This window comes from Panthera tigris, chromosome X (genome assembly GCF_018350195.1).
Source record: "Panthera tigris isolate Pti1 chromosome X, P.tigris_Pti1_mat1.1, whole genome shotgun sequence".
Taxonomy (NCBI): Eukaryota; Metazoa; Chordata; class Mammalia; order Carnivora; family Felidae; genus Panthera; species Panthera tigris.
In genome coordinates this window covers 59,124,690-59,142,573 of record NC_056677.1, presented here as the reverse complement: position 1 = coordinate 59,142,573, position 17,884 = coordinate 59,124,690, and the positions used below count along the sequence as shown (strand labels likewise).

The window sequence follows — 17,884 nt, the reverse complement described above, 5'->3', positions numbered from 1 at the left end:
GCCTAGTTAACTTTAGTGATGCTCTCTATTTCTGCATGTGGATTTGAGTTACTCTCTAGTGTCTTTGGGGGATTTCCCCCTTAACATTTCTTGTAAGACAGGCCTGCTAGTGATAAATTCACTCAGTTTTTCCCTTACCTGAGAATGGCTTTATTTCACCATCATTTTTGAAGGCTAGTTTTGCTGGATAGAGAATTCTTGTCTGACAGTCTTTTTCTTTCAGCATTTTGACTTCCCACTATATTCTGTTCCCCATGGTTTCTGATGAGAAATCAGCTGTTAATCTTACTGGGGGTCCCTTGTATGTGATGAGCTGCTTTGTATGTCTGCTTTCAACCTTCTCTCATTGCTTTTGGTTTTCAGGAGTTTGATTAAGCTGTTTCTAGGTGCAGCTCTCCTTGAGTCTATCCTCCATGGAGTTTTCAATCATTTTGTTTCACTAGATTCATAATTTTAGTAAAATTTGGGAAGTATTGGGCCATTACTTACTTCTTTTTAAGTTTACTTTGAGAGAGAGAGAGAGAAAGAGAGGCAGAGAGAATCCCAAGAAGGCTCGTGCTGTCAGCGAAGGGCCCGATACTGCGCTCCATCTCACGAACTGTGAGATCATGACCTGAGCCGAAATCAAGAGTCAGACACTTAACCAACTGAGCCACCCATGTGCCCCATATTTTTCTAATAGTCTTTATTTCCCTTTATCTCCTCTTCTCTCCTCCAGGGACTCTCACTGTGCATAAGTGTTGTGCTTTATCACATCCTACAAGGTCTCTGAGGCTCTGTTCATTTTTCTTCATTACTTTTTCTTTCTTTTCCTCAGACTATACAATCTCAATTGGCTTTAACTTCCACGTTTGGTGATTCTTTTTAACCCCAAATGCAATTTCTGTTGAGCTGGTATCATGAATTTTTCATTGCAGTTATTATATTTTCAACTCCAGAATTTCTGTTTGATATTTTAAAAATGATTTCTATCTCTTTGTTGATATATCTGCTTAATAAATCATCATTCTCATACTTCCCTTTAATTCATAAGACACAGCTTCCATTAGATGTTTGAACATATTTACAATAACTGACTTAAAGTCTCTGTCTAGTAAATCCAATGTCTGGGTATCCCAGTGTATGTCCCATACTTTCCTGTTTCTTTGCACATCTGATAGGCTTTTATCAAAAGCTGGACATTTTAAGTAATATAACGTGGTGACTCTGGAATTCAGATTCTGCCTCTTCTCCAGGTTTCATTGTTGCTGTCTGTTGTTGGTATTTTTGTTGTCATTTGTTTTGTAACTTTTCTGAACTGCTTCTGTAAATTCTGTATCCTTTGTTGTACATGGCCACTGAATTCACTGCTCGGCTAGCTTAGTGGTTAACTAATGATTGGGCAGAGATTAAATGCTTGTAACTGTTAAAACACTCAGTCTTTTGGGGCGCCTGAGTGGCTCATTCAGTTAAGCATCCGACTTCATCTCAGGTCATGATCTCACGGCTTGTGAGTTTGAGCCCCACATTGGGCTCTGTGCTGACAGCTCAGAGCCTGGAACCTGCTTTGGATTCTGTGTCTCCCTCTCTCTCTGCCCCTCCCCTGCTCATGCTCTGAATTTTTCTGTCTCCAAAATAAATAAAAAACGTTAAAAATTTAAAAAAAGTCTTTGACATGTGAGTGACGTGTTTATGTTGGGCATGCCTTCCACACTCAGCCACGCAGGCTTTCATTTCTGCCTTCTCAGACCCTCAAATTAAACCTGAGTTGAGAGCTTAGAGACTTTTTGGATCTTTCTGGAGCATGCTGTGGTCTTAGGAATGTGTCTGGCCTTCCGGATTCATAGGGATAAGGTCACAGCTCTTTTTTTTTCAATTTGGGTTTAAATTCTAGTTAGTTAACATACAGTGCAACATTGGTTTCAGGAGTAGACTTCAGCGATTCGTCACTTACATCCAATACTCAGTGCTCATTATAACAAGTGCCCACCTTAATACCCATCACTCATCTAGCCCACCCCCACCCACCTCCCTCCATCAACGCTCAGTTTGTTCTCTAATTTAACAGTCTCTCATGGTTTGTTTCCCTCTGTCTTCCCCCCCCCCCCATGTTCATCTGTTTCATTTCTTAATTCCACATATGAGTGAAATCATATTATATTTGCCTTTATCTGAAAGGCACACCACATCTTCTTTATCCATTCATCAGTCGATGGACATTTGGGTTCTCTCCATAGCTTGGCTACTGTTGATAATGCTGCTATGAACATTGGGGTGCATATACCCCTTTGAATGTGGATTTTTGTATCCTTTGGGTAAATTCCTAGTAGTGCAATTGCTGGATTGTAGGATAGCTCTATTCTTAATTTTTTTTTTAATTTCTTAGTGTTTATTTATGTGTGTGTGTGTGTGTGTGTGTGTGAGAGAGAGAGAGAGAGAGAGAGCACGTGCAGGGGAGGGGCAGAGAGAGAGGGGGAAACACAGAACCTGAAGCAGGCTCCAGGCCCTGAGCTTTCAGCACAGAGCCCAACGTGGGACTTAAACTCACAAACCATGAGATCGTTGATCTGAGCCGAAGTTGGACGCTTAACCGACTGAACCACCCAAACGCCCCCTAATTTTAACTTTTTGAGGAAACTCCACACTGTTTTCCAGAGTGGTTGCACCAGATTGCATTCCCACCAACAGTGTAAGAGGGCTCCCCTTGTTTTGCATCCTCACCAACACCTGTTCTTTCCTGTGTGGTTAATTTTAGCCATTCTGACAGGTGTGAGGTGGTATCTTATCATGGTTTTGATATTTCCCTGATGATGAGTGATGTTGAGCATCTTTTCATGTGTCTGTTAGACATCAGGATGTTTTCTGTGGGAAAGTGGCTATTCATGTCTTCTCATTGCTTCACTGGATTATTTCTTGTTTGGGTGTTGAGTGTGCTAAGTTCTTCATAGATTTTGGATGCTAACCCTTTATCAGATATGTCATTTGCAAATATCTTCTCCCATTCTGTAGGCTGCCTTTTAGTTTTGTTGTTTCCTTCACTGTGCAGAAGCTTTTTATTTTGATGAAGTCCCAACCGTTCATTTTTGCTTTTGTTTCCCTTGCCTCTGGGAGATATGTCTAGTAGGAAGTTGCTGCAGCTGAGGTCAAAGAGGTTGCTGCCTGTGTTCTCCTCTAAGACTGATGGTTTTCTGTCTCACATTTAGGTTTTCCATCCATCTTGAGTTTATTTTTGTGTATGGTGTAAGAAAGTGGTCCAGTATCCTTGTTGAAGAAACTTTTTTTTCCATTGGATACTCTTTCCTGCTTTGTCAAAGATTAATTGAGATAATGTCACAACTTCTTAAAGTCCCTGTGAACATCTTACTGCTCAGTGTTTTTAAGGATTTGGTTTACCTATTGTATGCCCCCATGTGTTGTCTACTGCCTGAGGCAGCTGCAAGGTTAAACAATTGCCCCTACATGTTTTTGACAAGTGCCCCCAGGGAAAAGACATTTCAAATGGGCAAGCTCTGAATCAGTGCAAATACAGACAGCCATGCAAGTGGGGTCATCCAGAACCAACCATACAGGTCATATAATGACAATTCCCTGGAAGTGAAACTTTGCAGGAGGCCCATCTCCATTCTGCTCCCTGTGGCAGCTGCCAGGCTGCTGGTTTTCACTGAGACTGCAGGCCATCCATATTCAAGGCTACCATAGAAGCCTTGGATAGAGGAACATGGGAATAGGGCCAGTTGATATGCCACATAACTCACTCTTCCTACTGAGATTCATCTGTTTCTCTAGAATAAACATACCTGATGGTGTTGCATGCTTTTGGTGAATTTCCAGAGTTCTGAAAACATTGATTTTGAAAATTCTGCCAGTTTTCTCATGACTTTTAGGGAGGACAGAATTTTCAGAGGTTCTTCTGCCAGTTTTGGCTGGCTTCCAGTACAACCTTTCACTGTGCTTGTCTAACAGGGTGTTTGTGGCTGTGCTTGGCAGTTACATGTCTCTCAAGAGAGAACTTTTCTTGGTCACCGACCATGTGAAAAGGACCACAACAGGAGCTGTAGGAGCAAAGATGTATAAGACACCATCTTTCATCTCAAAGTTGTCACTCTTGAAAAACCATCAATTTAACTGGAACATTTCAAACACAATGATTGCCACACCTGCATCTGGTCACCAAATTATATCTTCAGTTCAATGGGAGTTATTTTTGGCCACCATGTCTTAAATAAAACCAGATTTTCACCTGGATATTTGGCAGCAAGCCTGGACTAATATCTCTGGTCACAGCTAACTTCATCCGTAATCCGTTCAGGAAGCTGAGAGACTCTAGTGAATGAAAATGTAGATGAGGGGCTGCAGAGATCTCCCATAGGAAGAGTTAGAAACAAAGATTTGTTTGAACAACTAATTATGGTTTTCATAATTCCATAGCACCAAGTTAGTATTTTCCACTGAAATAGCTTATGTTTATATTGATGCAGCCCACTGCCCTGCTGGTTATTGATAGGCTTCTGTTTAAAACGTAGAAGAGGCCCAAAAGACTACTCTTCACACCACAGTATGGAAATATAGCTCCACGTTTCTCCCTCTGAATCAGTCTCTGCATATTTAACAAATATCACTCAGTCATTGATCAAAGATTCCCAACAGTAACCTAAAATCTGAGTTTACATACAATGAATGTCTATTTATGTGAAACCCTTTGAACTGCAAGAGATGCCTGCTAACATACAGCCGGTGTGTTCAGGGCTTGATTACTCAAGGTATTCTGGGACCTTGGATAAAGATGCCTGTAAAGATGTCAAGAGCCCACAAATGACAATTGTATAAGATAGACAATTTTTATTTTTATTTTTTTAAATATGAAATTTATTGTCAAATTGGTTTCCATACAACACCCAGTGCTCATCCCAAAAGGTGCCCTCCTCAATACCCATCACCCACCCTCCCCCCCTCCCACCCCCCATCAACCCTCAGTTTGTTCTCAGTTATTAAGAGTCTCTTGACAGTTTTTAATTTGAAACTTGGTTCTAACCACTGCTTAGCTGGGCAAATTACTTAGTCTCTCTCAGCCTCAGATTTCCAATTTGCAAAACTGAGGGTAATAATGGGAGGAGGGCTTGTTAAATGTGACACTGTTTGTAGACATTTAGTGCACTGTCTGGCAAATAACTAATGCCCCCAAAATATTAGCTCTAATTACTATCGATAGGCCTCCGAAATGCCACAAATACACAAAAGCTATTATAGTAATCCAAATTAAGAGATTCAGAATCCACTTGCCTCATTTGGCCAACAATGAGTTCCTCCCTCCATGTGCTTGCACAGATGGATGATGGCCAGGAGAAGAGCCCCCTTTGTCCAGGATTCTCCCTGTTATGTTTTGTGATGCTGGGTAGCAACAAAATCAACTCGCCTAAAATTAATGAATTTACCAAGTGACAAATTTCCCACATCTACTGAATTTCCTAATTGTCATTTTAACAGCTTTTGTAGGAATACTCATATTTGGTTATTGAAGCTGAAATATGTTTCTGAATATTAACTCAATGAAGTGGATATACCTTAGAAATTGGGGAAAACATCCAAAGTTGAGGGACTGAGAAATTTCCCCATGAAACTATGATTCTGACCTAAAATTTGTGTTTTACCTACAATGGAACTGTTTTAATTATGCCTGATTTATCTGGGAGTCTTTTGAATGTTAATTCCTATCTCTTCAAAGCGCATGCAATTTGGGATATATTTTTCAAATACCTTATCAGGTAGATGTGTTTATTTTTTGCAAAACTTAGAGTTTCTGATCAAAGACAAACATATTGAATTCAAAAGCTATATTTAATTTTAATTTTCACTTAAAATTCAATTATTTTAAGTTGGATTAAAATTGAATTTAAATTTAATTTTAAATCCAAACACACGTGAAAAATCAGTACTTATAATTAAATTCATATAGATATTTATGCTTCTGGGAAGATAGAGTAGAGGTACATCTCCCTATTCTTACCACTACAATCTAAAAGCCTGGGCACCATGTATAAAATAAACATAGGACTCTGCAAAGTGGAGAAGAGAAGGCAGAACAATTAGGGATCTCAGAACCAAAGGAAGAACACAATGGTGAGTTCCCTTGGTTTTCTTTCTGTGCCATATATCCCAGACTTTGAGCTGAAGAAGGCAGCTACCCAGAAATGACAAAAGGCATAAGCAAACCAATGATGATGACAAGGATGACAATGAGAACAACAAAATGGCTGCAACAAAAGCCTGCTGTCTCCAGCATAAGGATCAGAAAAGTGGCAGCCTTGCAAGACAGAAAACCCTTTGACAATAACTGCTCCACTTCAGCCAAACACAACAGAACAAACTATGGCTTTGACCCCGCTCAAACCAGCAAAGGTCTAACGGGAAGCCTAGAATTCCATATTTGACTGGCAGAAACAGGGGCCACTCTGCCCCTCCTATGTTAGTGGAAATCAATCACGTGGAGATTCTGGAACTATACCTCCACCAGGCAGTAAGGAGACTTCCCTATCCCTGCTGAAATGATTTTAACACCCAGTGGTAAGGAGGCCACTCAATCCATGGACTAAAGAGAAAATGTTCCAGCACATCAAGAAATGAATTGAACTGAATAGAAATGATTACAAAACATATCAAAATATGTGGATGAGCTAAAGCATTGCTGAAATGGAAATTTACATCATTAAGCATTTACATTAAGTAAAAGGAAAAGCATCAAGTCAATAATCTAAGTTCTCACCTCAGGAAACTAGAAGAAGAGCAAAGCAAGCAGAAGGAAGGCAATGGTAAAGATTAAATCCAGTAGTCAATGAAATACAAAACAGAAAACAATAGAGAAAATCCATGAAACAAAAATCTGGTTCTTTGAAAAGATCCATAAAACTTACAAACCTCTAGCAAGAATGACAAAGTTAAGCTACAATGAAATCACTGCATTTGTACATATTTACTGAATGACATTAATAACTATATCCATGATGTTTTACATATAGTCTATTTTAGAAAGCTATGTATCCATGTTCTCAATATGTATCATACAGTGGAAAGAAGAATAAGAGAAACATCGGACTCTTGATTTAAAACAACAATGAGAATTGCTTTCCAGCATAATAGCTAGACTATGGTCCTTCATGACAGAAACTATTTTTTGTAATATCTCTTGTACTTAGCTCAAATTCTTTTCTAAGTGATAGAAAAGATTCCACAGCTCCGCACCATAAGTTCCATTCTTTAAGCTACAAATCATGTCCTTGCTAACTGGAAAGTCCTTGGAGATAAAATGTACCTAAGGTATTAATTGGCCAGGGTCTCGTGTCTCATGACTCAGGTAATGGTAAAAATAAGGTATTTGAAATTTTTTTTCAGATTTTGAATAAATTCCTCCTTCACATTGTTGGAAAGGTCTTGTATTATGTAGACTTGGTTGAAGATCTTCTTTTTGTAAATTCTAATATATGGTGTCACGATTTTCTAACATACATTCTGTAACTGAAATAAACAGTGTTTCTTATTTATATTTTTAAGCATGTGTCTACCTAAAAAGTTCGTGTGTGTGTGTGAGAGAGAGAGAGAGAGAGAAGGTGCACACAAAGGAGCCAAACTGTTTTATAGATGGCCAAATTTATAACTCAGCTTCTCTCAATTTTTAAAAAATCTTGTTCTTGTTGTTGTTAACTTCAGGCAATAAATTCTGTTGCTCTGTTTGGACTGTTAGAGAAATTTTTACCAAATTCATCTTAAATTTGTTTACATGTCTCTTAATATTTTCCACATTATTCTCCTTATATTTCTTTGAACACAACAGATGAGTGGCTTTTCATGTTCCTCTGCTGCTGCAAACACAACAGCAGCAACAGGGTGGGGGTGGGGAGATGGGATGTTCATCTTCACAGCAAAATGTACGTCAACAAAAGTAGAAAGGAATGACAGCAATAGAAAGTCATCATTTCTCAACCACAAAATAATAATCAAATCAGACAAGAACCAGGGACAAAAACTAAGGCCAAGAGGTGAAATTTTGTGGGGAAGGAACAGAATACCCACATGGTATCAAAATATCATGCTACAGACTTCTTATAAGTCACAGAAGAACAAAGGTACCTTTACGATGGAGTGATCTCTCCAACGATACCATAAGTGAGTGATCAAACTGAGTAATGCCAAGAGCAGCACCTATAGCTAGACAAACTGACCTTCATTCAGAGCGTTCAGATGTGACGTAAAGTGAACTACCCATCACCTATTTAATATTCTTGCCAAAAATGTTAAAAAGAAATCTAAATGAGTGGAAAATATCAAGCAAAACCGTATTGTGGACACATTTAAAGTAAACAGGTCTAGGCTCTTGGAAAATATTATCATGGAAGATCTAAGTTGAGGGACTGTTTGGGACCAGAAGATACTAAAGAGACATGACAACTGAATGCAGTGTATGATACTTGATTGAATTGTCGACCCTCAAAAGGATATATTTGAATACGGGCTGTGTATGGACTTAGATAATATTATCATGTCATTGTTAAATTTCTTCAACTTGACAACAGTAATATGGCTAGACAAGAGAATGTCCATTCTGAAGTAATTGGATGAAGCGTTTGGAACTTGAGTGGTTAAGCAAAAGAAAAAAAAAGGAGAGATAAAACAATGGGATAATATGAAATCTAGGTAAAAGAATGTTCACTCTTCAACTTTGTGCGTTTTGAAAATAGAAAGTTGAAGAAAATGGATTGTTCATATTTTAAAGCTATGTGGTGAAGTATTCTGCAATAAGGTAGGATGATTTCTGGTATTTTCTTGAAAATAATCTGGAAGAGAGGGAGGGGAGAAGGTCCATATGAAATGAAATTGGGTATGAGTTGTTAATGGTTGCAGTCCAGTAATGGTTTCCCTCACCATTCTGTCTTGTATATACAATGTTTCTCAAAGTGTGATTCCCCACCTGGCAGCATTTGCATAACCAGAGAACTTGTCAGAAAAGCAAACTCTGGGTTCCACCCCAGATATTTTAATATGAGACTATAGATGTAGAGCTGAGCATTCTGTTTTCACAAACCCTTTGGCTTGTTTGGAATCTGATGGTTGCAAGGTAGAGTTCCAGGAACACAGTTCTGCTGTAATGAACCTGGAGATTGTAAGTTTGTATACAAACCTGATTTGTGTATGTTTGAAATTCTCCACAGTACAATAGAAAAAAAAAGTAAAGAAAACAGGCATCACAGCTGTTTAGTGGCCAAGTTTTAAAAAGAATCAAGACAGATAACCCCAATGTTATACAGAAACTCCCAGAGGGTAGAAAAGAGAAACTATTCCCCAACTCAGTCTATGAGACTAGAAAACCCTGACCCTGATGGGGCACCTGGGTGGCTCCATTGGTTGAGTGTCGGACTATTAATTTCAGCTCAGGTTATGATCTCAGAGGTTCCTGAGTTCTAGCAGTGCTTTGGCCTACTCACTATTAGTGCGGAGCCAATTGGGGATTCTCTCTCTCTCTGTCACTCCCCCACTCACACATACACACATACACACACTCTCTCTCTCAATAAAAAAATAAGTAAAATTTAAAAAGAAAAAGAAAAACAGAAAACCTTGACGCTGGAACCAGCAAAGATCCTATGGGAAAGAGAAGCTTCAAGTTGATCTCACTCAGGAACAGAAGATGGAAAAATCCTAAGCAAAGCTTTAGCAAACTGAACCCACCAGTATCTACAAAAGATGATCCACCATAAAGAAGTTACATTTATCCTTGGAGAATGAAGCTGGATTCACATTTAAAAAATATAGGTCGAAGGGGGCATGAGAGAGGTTTTTGTATCGGTAATATATTCTGTTGCTTGCTCTAGGTGCTAACTGAATGTGTATGTTTAATTTTTCAAAACTTATTAAGATACACACTTATGGTTTTGTCCTCTTGTGATTATAAACTTCACTACAGATTTTGAAAAAAGCATCTGCAAATAACAGTCACTGTATTAACAGACTGTTAAACAGACTCTTGAACATTTCAATAGAGACAGAAAAGTAAAATTCGATATCGATTCATGTTTTAAGACAAACTTATGAAATTAGAAATATAAGGGAAGCTCCTTAAACCTATAAAGAGAAAGAAAGAAAGAAAGAAAGAAAGAAAGAAAGAGAAAGAAGGAAAGAGAAAAAAGAAAGAAGGAAGAGAAAAAGGAAGAATAAAAGAAAGGGAGAAAAAAAGAAGAAAGCAGGGAAGGAAGGAAGGAAAGAAGGGAGGACAGAAGAAAGGAGGTAGGGAGGAAGGAAGGAAAGAAAACAGTGGAACACAACGAATACATTTTAATATGGAAATGTTAACCCAAAGGGGTCCAATTTTGCCATGTCTGTTCCACTTGTAGTGGACGTCCTAGCCAGTCAGTAAGGGTTTAAGAAAACTGTAAATTGATTATTGTACTTCTCTTACTCAAAGATTCACAGAAACCTGCAGACGTCTAAAGACAAATTATTAGATATCACAGAGTTTAACACGGTGGCTGACCTTAAGGTCAATATAGTTTTTAAAAATCAAATGGATTTCTATAAATTAGATACAATTAGAAAATGTCATTTTAAACAGGTATCAAGTACAAGAGCAACAGTACTCTAGAGTATCTTGGGATATATGCCATAAAAGATGTACAAGATCTGAATGTAGAAAAGATAAACCTAAATAGTAAACTAAAATATTAAAACATTAAAGAAGACCCTCATAAATGGAGAGACATGCCGTGTTGGTGACTAGGAAGGCTGGGTGTCATAAATATAGGCAATTCTCCCCTAGCTGATCCATAGATTCAATGAAAATGCAACCCAAATGTGTTGCAAATGAATTTTCAAGGAACATGACATGTTGATTCTAATATTTATACTGGAAGGGCAAAAGGTGAAGAATACGAAAGATACGCCTGAAGATTATGAATAAGATGTGGGGACTTGCCCTACCACACATAGAGCAAGATGTCCTGTCAAGAGGTAAAAATTAAGATGGTGGAGTATTGGCACAGGAATAGACAAATTTATCTATGGAACAGACAGGGAGCTCAGAAGCCGAGACATGCAAAGGTGGACCAAAATGACTCCAGGCACATCCAAATGTTCCTCGGGGGTGCAGGATGCCCCCCTGATTGAGAATCCCTGACATAGGAATATGGATGAATCTTAAAAACACACGCTGGATTTTGTAAAAGTAAATTACAGAATACCAAGGACATGAGTTAAAACTGCACGCGCATGTAGTATGTCACATCCAAGGAGAGAAAAGTCTGGGAAACAAGGTTTGGGGGAACGCAAAGCTCCACCTCACTTCAGGAGTTACTCACTGGCGGGCTTGGTAAAGCCAGCACGCGGAGAGGTGGGAGGACGGTAAGGGGGCGGGGCTTTGGTGGGTGAGTTCCGGTAGAACTCGAAGCTCATTGGTCGCTGGCCACAGATGTGGGAGGAGCAAGGCAGCGCTGGAAGCTCATTGGCCTTTGTGCGAAGGGCGGGAAAGGGAGAGAGAAGTGGTCTTCCTTCCCACCTCCTGTCACTGCGGCTGGAGGCTGAGGTAACCACAGGCTGGCATCAGGAATACGACCCTCGTTCTCCACACATCTTCTTTCCTCCCTCCCTCCTGCTCTGGATCACCAACCCCTGCTCCTCTCCTCCACCTCAGTGGGGTCCCTCCGCCCGCTCCTGATGTCCAACTCAGTCACCCGCATCCCCACCCCCACCCCCAACCAACAACATCGGAACGCCTGGGGGAGGATCCCCTGCCTCAGACCCTTGACTCCTGGCCTCTGGAACCTGAGGCAGGGCATATGCCCCTGCCTTTGATTTTGATGTGGTAGTGGCAGCGAATGACTGGGCTGCCTTGAGACGAGGTAGTACACCCTGGGTTTGGGGGACAGGGAAGGTGTACCCAAGCATAACTGTTGAAGCGTGAAGAGGATCATGGGAGATTGTCAGGAGGTTGTGGAGGGAATACATGGGTTTGAATGAAAGCAGAGAGGGTGTGTTGGTGGAAGAAAACAATTAGTGCAGCGAGGAGTTGTCTGTTGACCAGATCAGGGTCTGGCATTCCATAGGGGGCCAACAAGGATCTAGTCAATGACTAATCGAAGGGATGAATAAAACATAATTATCGAAAGAGGGGCTTGGGATTCAGCAGCATAATATAATCTCATGGGGTGCAAAGGGGTGTCCGCTTAAAGGGGGAAAAAGAATAATTAAGATTACAGTGGGGTGCAGAAGAAGATCAGAATGGGGTGTGAGAGGAAATTCGAACATAGGATGTACATGAGACTAATAACAGAATTGAGTTCAGGAGCCATAGAGTCATGAGTAGGGAGTGAGTGAATGCGGGAGGTTAGGAAGACAACGGTGGAAGTGAATGCCAGGAAAAATAGGTATAGCAGAGTAGAGGATGACACATGAGAAGGGGAGGGCAGGAATTGTTGAAGGGGGCACAAGAGTGAATGTATATGCCTGAAAATGGGGTCTATGTAGAGTGAAGGTAGGCAAGGAGAATGATGATTGGATTGAAAGTTGACAGGAACCATGCCATGAGTTGCTTGGAACGAGGCTTTGCGTGAGTAGGGCCTCCTGGGCAGGAGGCTGTGTGAGCAAGAAGGGTGGGTGCGATCCAATTTCAGCGGTGAGCTGGATGAAGAAGAATCCAGGCACCTCAGGTGGGGATTTTGAAGGGCAGAGGAAGTATGCTGAGGGTAGGGGATCATGTGGCCATCCTGACATCCACTCCTGGCCCTAGAACCATGGATCCCAATGAAATGCCTGCTGTGCCCTGCTGCACCTCCGACTCCCCCACTGGCCTTGAGACCAGAGCCCCATGGGGGATCGAACTTGGCCCCAAAAGAACTGTAAGTTGCTGTGCCCGCTGCTACAACCATGGCCTCAATGACCAAACCAAGGACCAGGAGCACTCCTGCCCCTTCCAGGCTTGCGAATGTCACAAGTGTGCCTTCTTCTCGTGAGTATGGTGTCTGACAGTGGGGGTGGGGAGGGGGCCTCCTCTAAATGTGACTGACTGTAGACTGGCAATCCCCCACTTTAGGGATCCCTGCAGAGTCTTGCCTGCTGAGAGTGCCTTGAAGAGGGAGCAGGGGGCATGCCTAAAGAGGCACCTGACTCAAGGACTGATAACGAGTGGGGCCTCCCCTCCCAAAGCTCACAGCCATGTCCAGAAGTTGACCACTCAAGGAGGAGTCGTCAGTGAGTGTCTCTGGTCAGGGAGGGCGTCTTGGGTTTGGGTGTAGAGAGCACGAGCAGTTCTGCCACCAGTCCTACTACCCAGTTTCGATGTGGCCTTGGCAAGTTACTCCTCAGGGTTTTAGCTGCCCCACCTATAAGACTTTATCAATATGATCTACCAAGTGTTGGTGGGAAGGGGCAATCGGGGTGGGGGTGGAAATGGTTCTCGGTGAGGTGAGACCTCAGATTGGGGGTGAGGTAGAGTGGGGGTGAGGTAGAGTGGGGGTGGAGTGAGGTGGGATGGGTTCAGGGGGGAAAGGCTCATCTAAAGTGTCCCCAGCTTTCCACAGCTAGGAAGGAGAACATCATGTCCCAGCTTGAGGCCCACCCCTGTGCAACCCCCCCCCCCCGGGGAAGTTAGGAGAGTCTGAGGGCTGTGAGGAGGTTCCCATCTCAGCCACTGCCCAGACTCTTTTGTCTGTGTCCTGAAGACATGGGTTCCCTCTCTAACCCTATTGCAGCCTGCCATATGACTTTGGGGAAATAATACTCCTCCTTGGGTCTCAATTTCCCCAGTTGGAAAATAAAGAGCAGGAACTGGCTGGTCCTCAAGGTCTTCTCAGCTCTGACATTCTGGGCTACTATCCTCATCACACAACATACCCATGTCTCCTCTCCATGGGTGGCCTGGTGCTGACACTCCACCCTGTCCTCTCGGCTCCTGCAGGCGAGCACCCAAGGAGGTCTGCTGATTGGTCAGGTCCCAAAATCTTTGTCTCTGTCTTGGACTCCAGCAGCCTTGAAGATGCAACTCACAACTTCTCTTTCCAGGAAGACCCACAGGACCCCTGCCCTGTCCAGCATGTGCGTAGAGTGAGAAGGACCACGGAGCTAGTTGTATATTGTGTTATTGTATGCCTGGCCTTTGTGCTTGATGCCGTGGGTGATACAAGGAGGAAGTGGAGGTGGCGACCGATGAGGAGCCAGAAGGAGGGGGAGGGGAGGAGAAGGACAAGAAGTGGGAGGAGGAGGAGGTGGTGGTCCTGCTGAAAGGAGGGCCATGGTGGTCAGGGCCACAGAGCCCAGGGGAGAGTCCAGAGGCCCTTAGAGAAAGCTTCCTGGAGATGAGCCAGGCTGGTCCTTCAAGTTCCATGGGGACTGGGGAATATGGAGGTGAGAACCAGTCCCTGGACAGGACAGTAATCACACCTCTTCAGGTGCCTTGCAGATTAAAATGCAGACGCCTGTGATTTCCTACACCCGTCACTGTTGCCCCGAGAGTTTTGAAACTGCTGGCAGGAATGAGTGTCTTCAAGAAAGATATACAAGAAAGACATAGAAAGGAAAACAGGCCAAACAAGGGAAAGGACTTGCACAAGCCACAACGACTAATGGCCAGCAGGCACTCAGATTCCTACATCCAGATATTGCAAAATCCTGGCCCTGTTTGTCTACTGCCAGTATGTGTCTGCCAGAGGGTTTGATCCCCTGGCCTCTCCTTCCTTGTTTCTAGATGCTTAACTCTGGTCCTCCAGCCATGTGCCACCCTTGACCCTGTCCTCACTGCGGCCACAGATCCTGGAAAATAGTGGGGTCCAGGACCCTGGCAGGGGCCAAGCTTAGTGCATGGGAAGGGCAGATGGCCTCAGGGTGGGTGGGGCCTTCAGCGGAACCGGGGGCTGAAGGGACAATTGCAGGACGTAGGGAGGCGTGGGTTTTCAGTTCCCGTCCTCTCACACCCTTTCCATTGCAGGGTCCTGAGGCTTCTGACCAGGACTCAGTTTCTGCCTCCTCAGAGTGGCAGCGGAAGCTGGAAGCCGCTGAGGCTCTGCTGATGCTGAGAAACTCTTCTCAGGCATCTTCTGGCTCCATCTCCCTGCTCCAGCCCTGCGTGGCAGCAGGTAGCCTGGTCCTTGAAAGGAGAGCACAGCACGGGGTGGGGATGGTTGGGAAATGGGACGGCGCTGTGGTAAGTAGGGCCTATCTGGGAGTTCTGGTTTGGTGGGTTGAACCTCCTTGGGCCTGGGGAACCCAAGCTCCTCAGCCTGATGTCGGAGATGGCAGGTGATGGTTTCTCAGTGAATCGTCAGAACTCTGTGCTCATCAGGAAATGCCCAGTGCATTTGGTGTCAAGAAACAAGGAAACTGAGGCCCGGAGAGTGGCAGGGACTTGCCCTGGGGCATGCAGCATATCTCAAGTGGCACGCCCAGGTCTCCTCACTCCCATCCCAGAGCTTTCTAGTCTGACCCCTGCAATCTGTTGTGGTGGACAGGATATACACAGGTGATAAGAGCCTAGGCTGGAGGGAGATCTGCTCTCTGCCTCCAGTCTACATGTGGAGCCTGGATGCCTTCACTAGTTGTGTTTTGTGGCTAAATTTCAATGTTGAGCCTGGAGAGGAAGGATCAGAGGAGGTCTGAGGAGCGATAGAATCCTGGGAAGTTTGAGAGGGAAGGCTGGGCACTCCCAGACCAAAATGCTGGATGGGGTGTGGTGTGTGAGTGAAGCGGCAACCTTAGAGGAACTGCTGGAACAGAAAGGGATGAGGCTGGGGAGGCTACTGGCCACCCAGGTCTAGAATGCCAGGCCTAGGGGCTAGACCAGAAACTGTGGGTGGTGAGGAGCCTGGGAATGTCTGAGCTAGAGAGGAGTATATTCAATTATCCCGGGCTTACAAAAGAAAAAAAAAAAAAAGATATGTGGTGACTTTGATGGAGAGATTGGAGGAGGCAAGACCCAAGATGAACACATCAGCGAGGAAGAGTTCTGTGCTGTAGTCCAGGTGACAAAGCCTCGATTGGGTGGAACAAAAAAGAGGGGAGAGCCAGGAGGGGAAACGGATGTGACGTGGCTCTGATGCCTTCCTTTCTATCTGCAGCTCCTGCTGGAGATGGAGGACTCCAGCCTTCTAGCTCCTCTCTCCGACCCAGGCCAGCCAGCTCCATTTCTCTGCCTATTGGACATCTGGGGTGCATCTCCCTCTTGAGCTAGAAACCCAGAAGAGGAGGCCTCACCAGAGTACTTCCTATTCATGCATTTGCAAAATGTTTAAAGTCCAAAATGCTTAACATGTTTGTTTTTTTAACCTCTAGGTTCTTTCATAAGCTTTTCAGACTCTTTTTATGATACGGGACAATTCCTTGGCTGAGAGTGGATATTCTTGTACCACCATCCCTTAATGCCTAGATTCTGGGGCGTTTTTATGTCTCTTATGAAAACAGCGTCATGGGGTCTAAGCTGATCAGTCTCTAAATAGGGTTCTGTGGGAGGTCATATGTTTATATGCCAGAGTTTTCATTTGACTCGTGATTGCAAACATACCCATGCACTCATGCATGTATGCATGCTTGTCAAAATATAAGGGTGTTTTCATTTTGTGTCTAGGTTTGTGTGTGTGAACAAATAATAAATTCTCGTTGTTGTAAGGCACTGCGATATAGGAGTTGTTTGCTACCACAGTATAATGTAGACTCTCCTGACTCTAACAGACTTGTTCAGTTTACTTTTCTAAGTGAGAATCACCTTACTCGATAACTGGGCTTTCTTAGCATGACAAGACAAGAAAATGGTAGTGAAAAAAGGGGGAGATGGTGAGGGGGGTAAGCGTTTTACTCATTTAGCAAGGAAGTGCCTACCTTCTGCCTGGCATAGACTGCTTCCAGCTGTCCAGAGGGCCCCAAATTGGGTTGTCTTCAGGGTCAAGCAGGTCTTGCGAATGAGCAGAGCAGGACTGATAGGCTCTGGCCAACTGACAGCGCATGCTCTACCTTAGGGGCCAGCTGCCACCTGGCTCCAGCCAATTGTTGTCATGTAGGGATGTGGACTCTTCATTGCCACATCTCCTGATTTTTCAAGAGAACATGGAATTCTAGATTTCTATGTAAAATATCTCAATTTTAAAACATTGGCTCTGGTTTCCTGTACGTGGGCCAAAGAAAACATCCATTCAGGCCAACTATGGCCAAGTGAATGCCAGTTCGATTCTAGTCGAATGTGTATTTTACAGTGGGGGGCACTGAAGGCAACCAGGGCCAGAAGAATCAAAGAGGGGACATGAATTAGACCCAGAGCCTACTTTTGAAGGACCCATGAAATATGAGGAAGAATCATTATCATTGATTTTGTGCCCACTGTATGCTAAACACATAGAGCCTCACAGCAGCTCTCTGAGCTAAGCATTATTACCAGTCTTTTACCTATGAGGACACACACTATATGAGTACAAGTAACTTGCACAAGTGTTTTAGGGGAAATTTGTAGCCACAGATGGATGGAGGAAGACTCCCTTCTCTTTGCCAGGCCCTAAATTAGCTAATAATTTTATAAGTTTTAAAGACTAAATTCTATAAAGTAGCAATTACATTACCTGCATTATATTTAAAACAATCATAATACATACTCATCAATCTCTCATTACTTTTCCTACATCCTGATAGTATACCTATGTACATATACCATTGAGTGAAAGGTTCAAAACTTGAAGCAGCAGACATCCAGTGAGAAGAGTCTTCCAAAAATAGTTCTTTTGTTTCCTATTCAATGTAACAATATGTAGTAGTGGATCAGATCTTATGTGCGCTGAGATCATATCTCGGTCTTCTGCTGATGTTCCAAACAAAGAAGGACCTGGAGACCCCGCCCAGAAGACGGAAAGCTCCACTGGATATGCCCAGTCGCTGACTATTTCCCATTGTGTTT

At 43.1% G+C, this 17,884-nt stretch overlaps 1 protein-coding gene across 3 annotated transcripts in view; it reads left to right on the top strand.

Moving 5' to 3' along the window:
• The window catches only part of LOC122230420 (doublesex- and mab-3-related transcription factor C1-like), a 33,501-nt gene extending 16,023 nt beyond the window's left edge, over positions 1–17,478 (top strand). The window contains exons 1-6 of one of the 3 annotated variants that reach the window (XM_042975171.1): positions 11,273–11,542; positions 12,746–12,964; positions 13,049–13,206; positions 13,913–14,049; positions 14,939–15,086; positions 16,065–17,478. In XM_042975171.1, the coding sequence (XP_042831105.1) occupies positions 12,750–12,964; positions 13,049–13,206; positions 13,913–14,049; positions 14,939–15,086; positions 16,065–16,177 (771 nt within the window). In that variant the 5' untranslated portion in view covers positions 11,273–11,542; positions 12,746–12,749 and the 3' untranslated portion in view covers positions 16,178–17,478. Of the gene's footprint in view, positions 1–11,272; positions 11,859–12,745; positions 12,965–13,048; positions 13,207–13,912; positions 14,050–14,938; positions 15,087–16,064 lie in introns of those variants that run through there. The other 2 variants (XM_042975170.1, XM_042975169.1) reach the window with 2 other exon arrangements.
• The last annotated feature ends 406 nt before the right edge of the window (positions 17,479–17,884 follow it).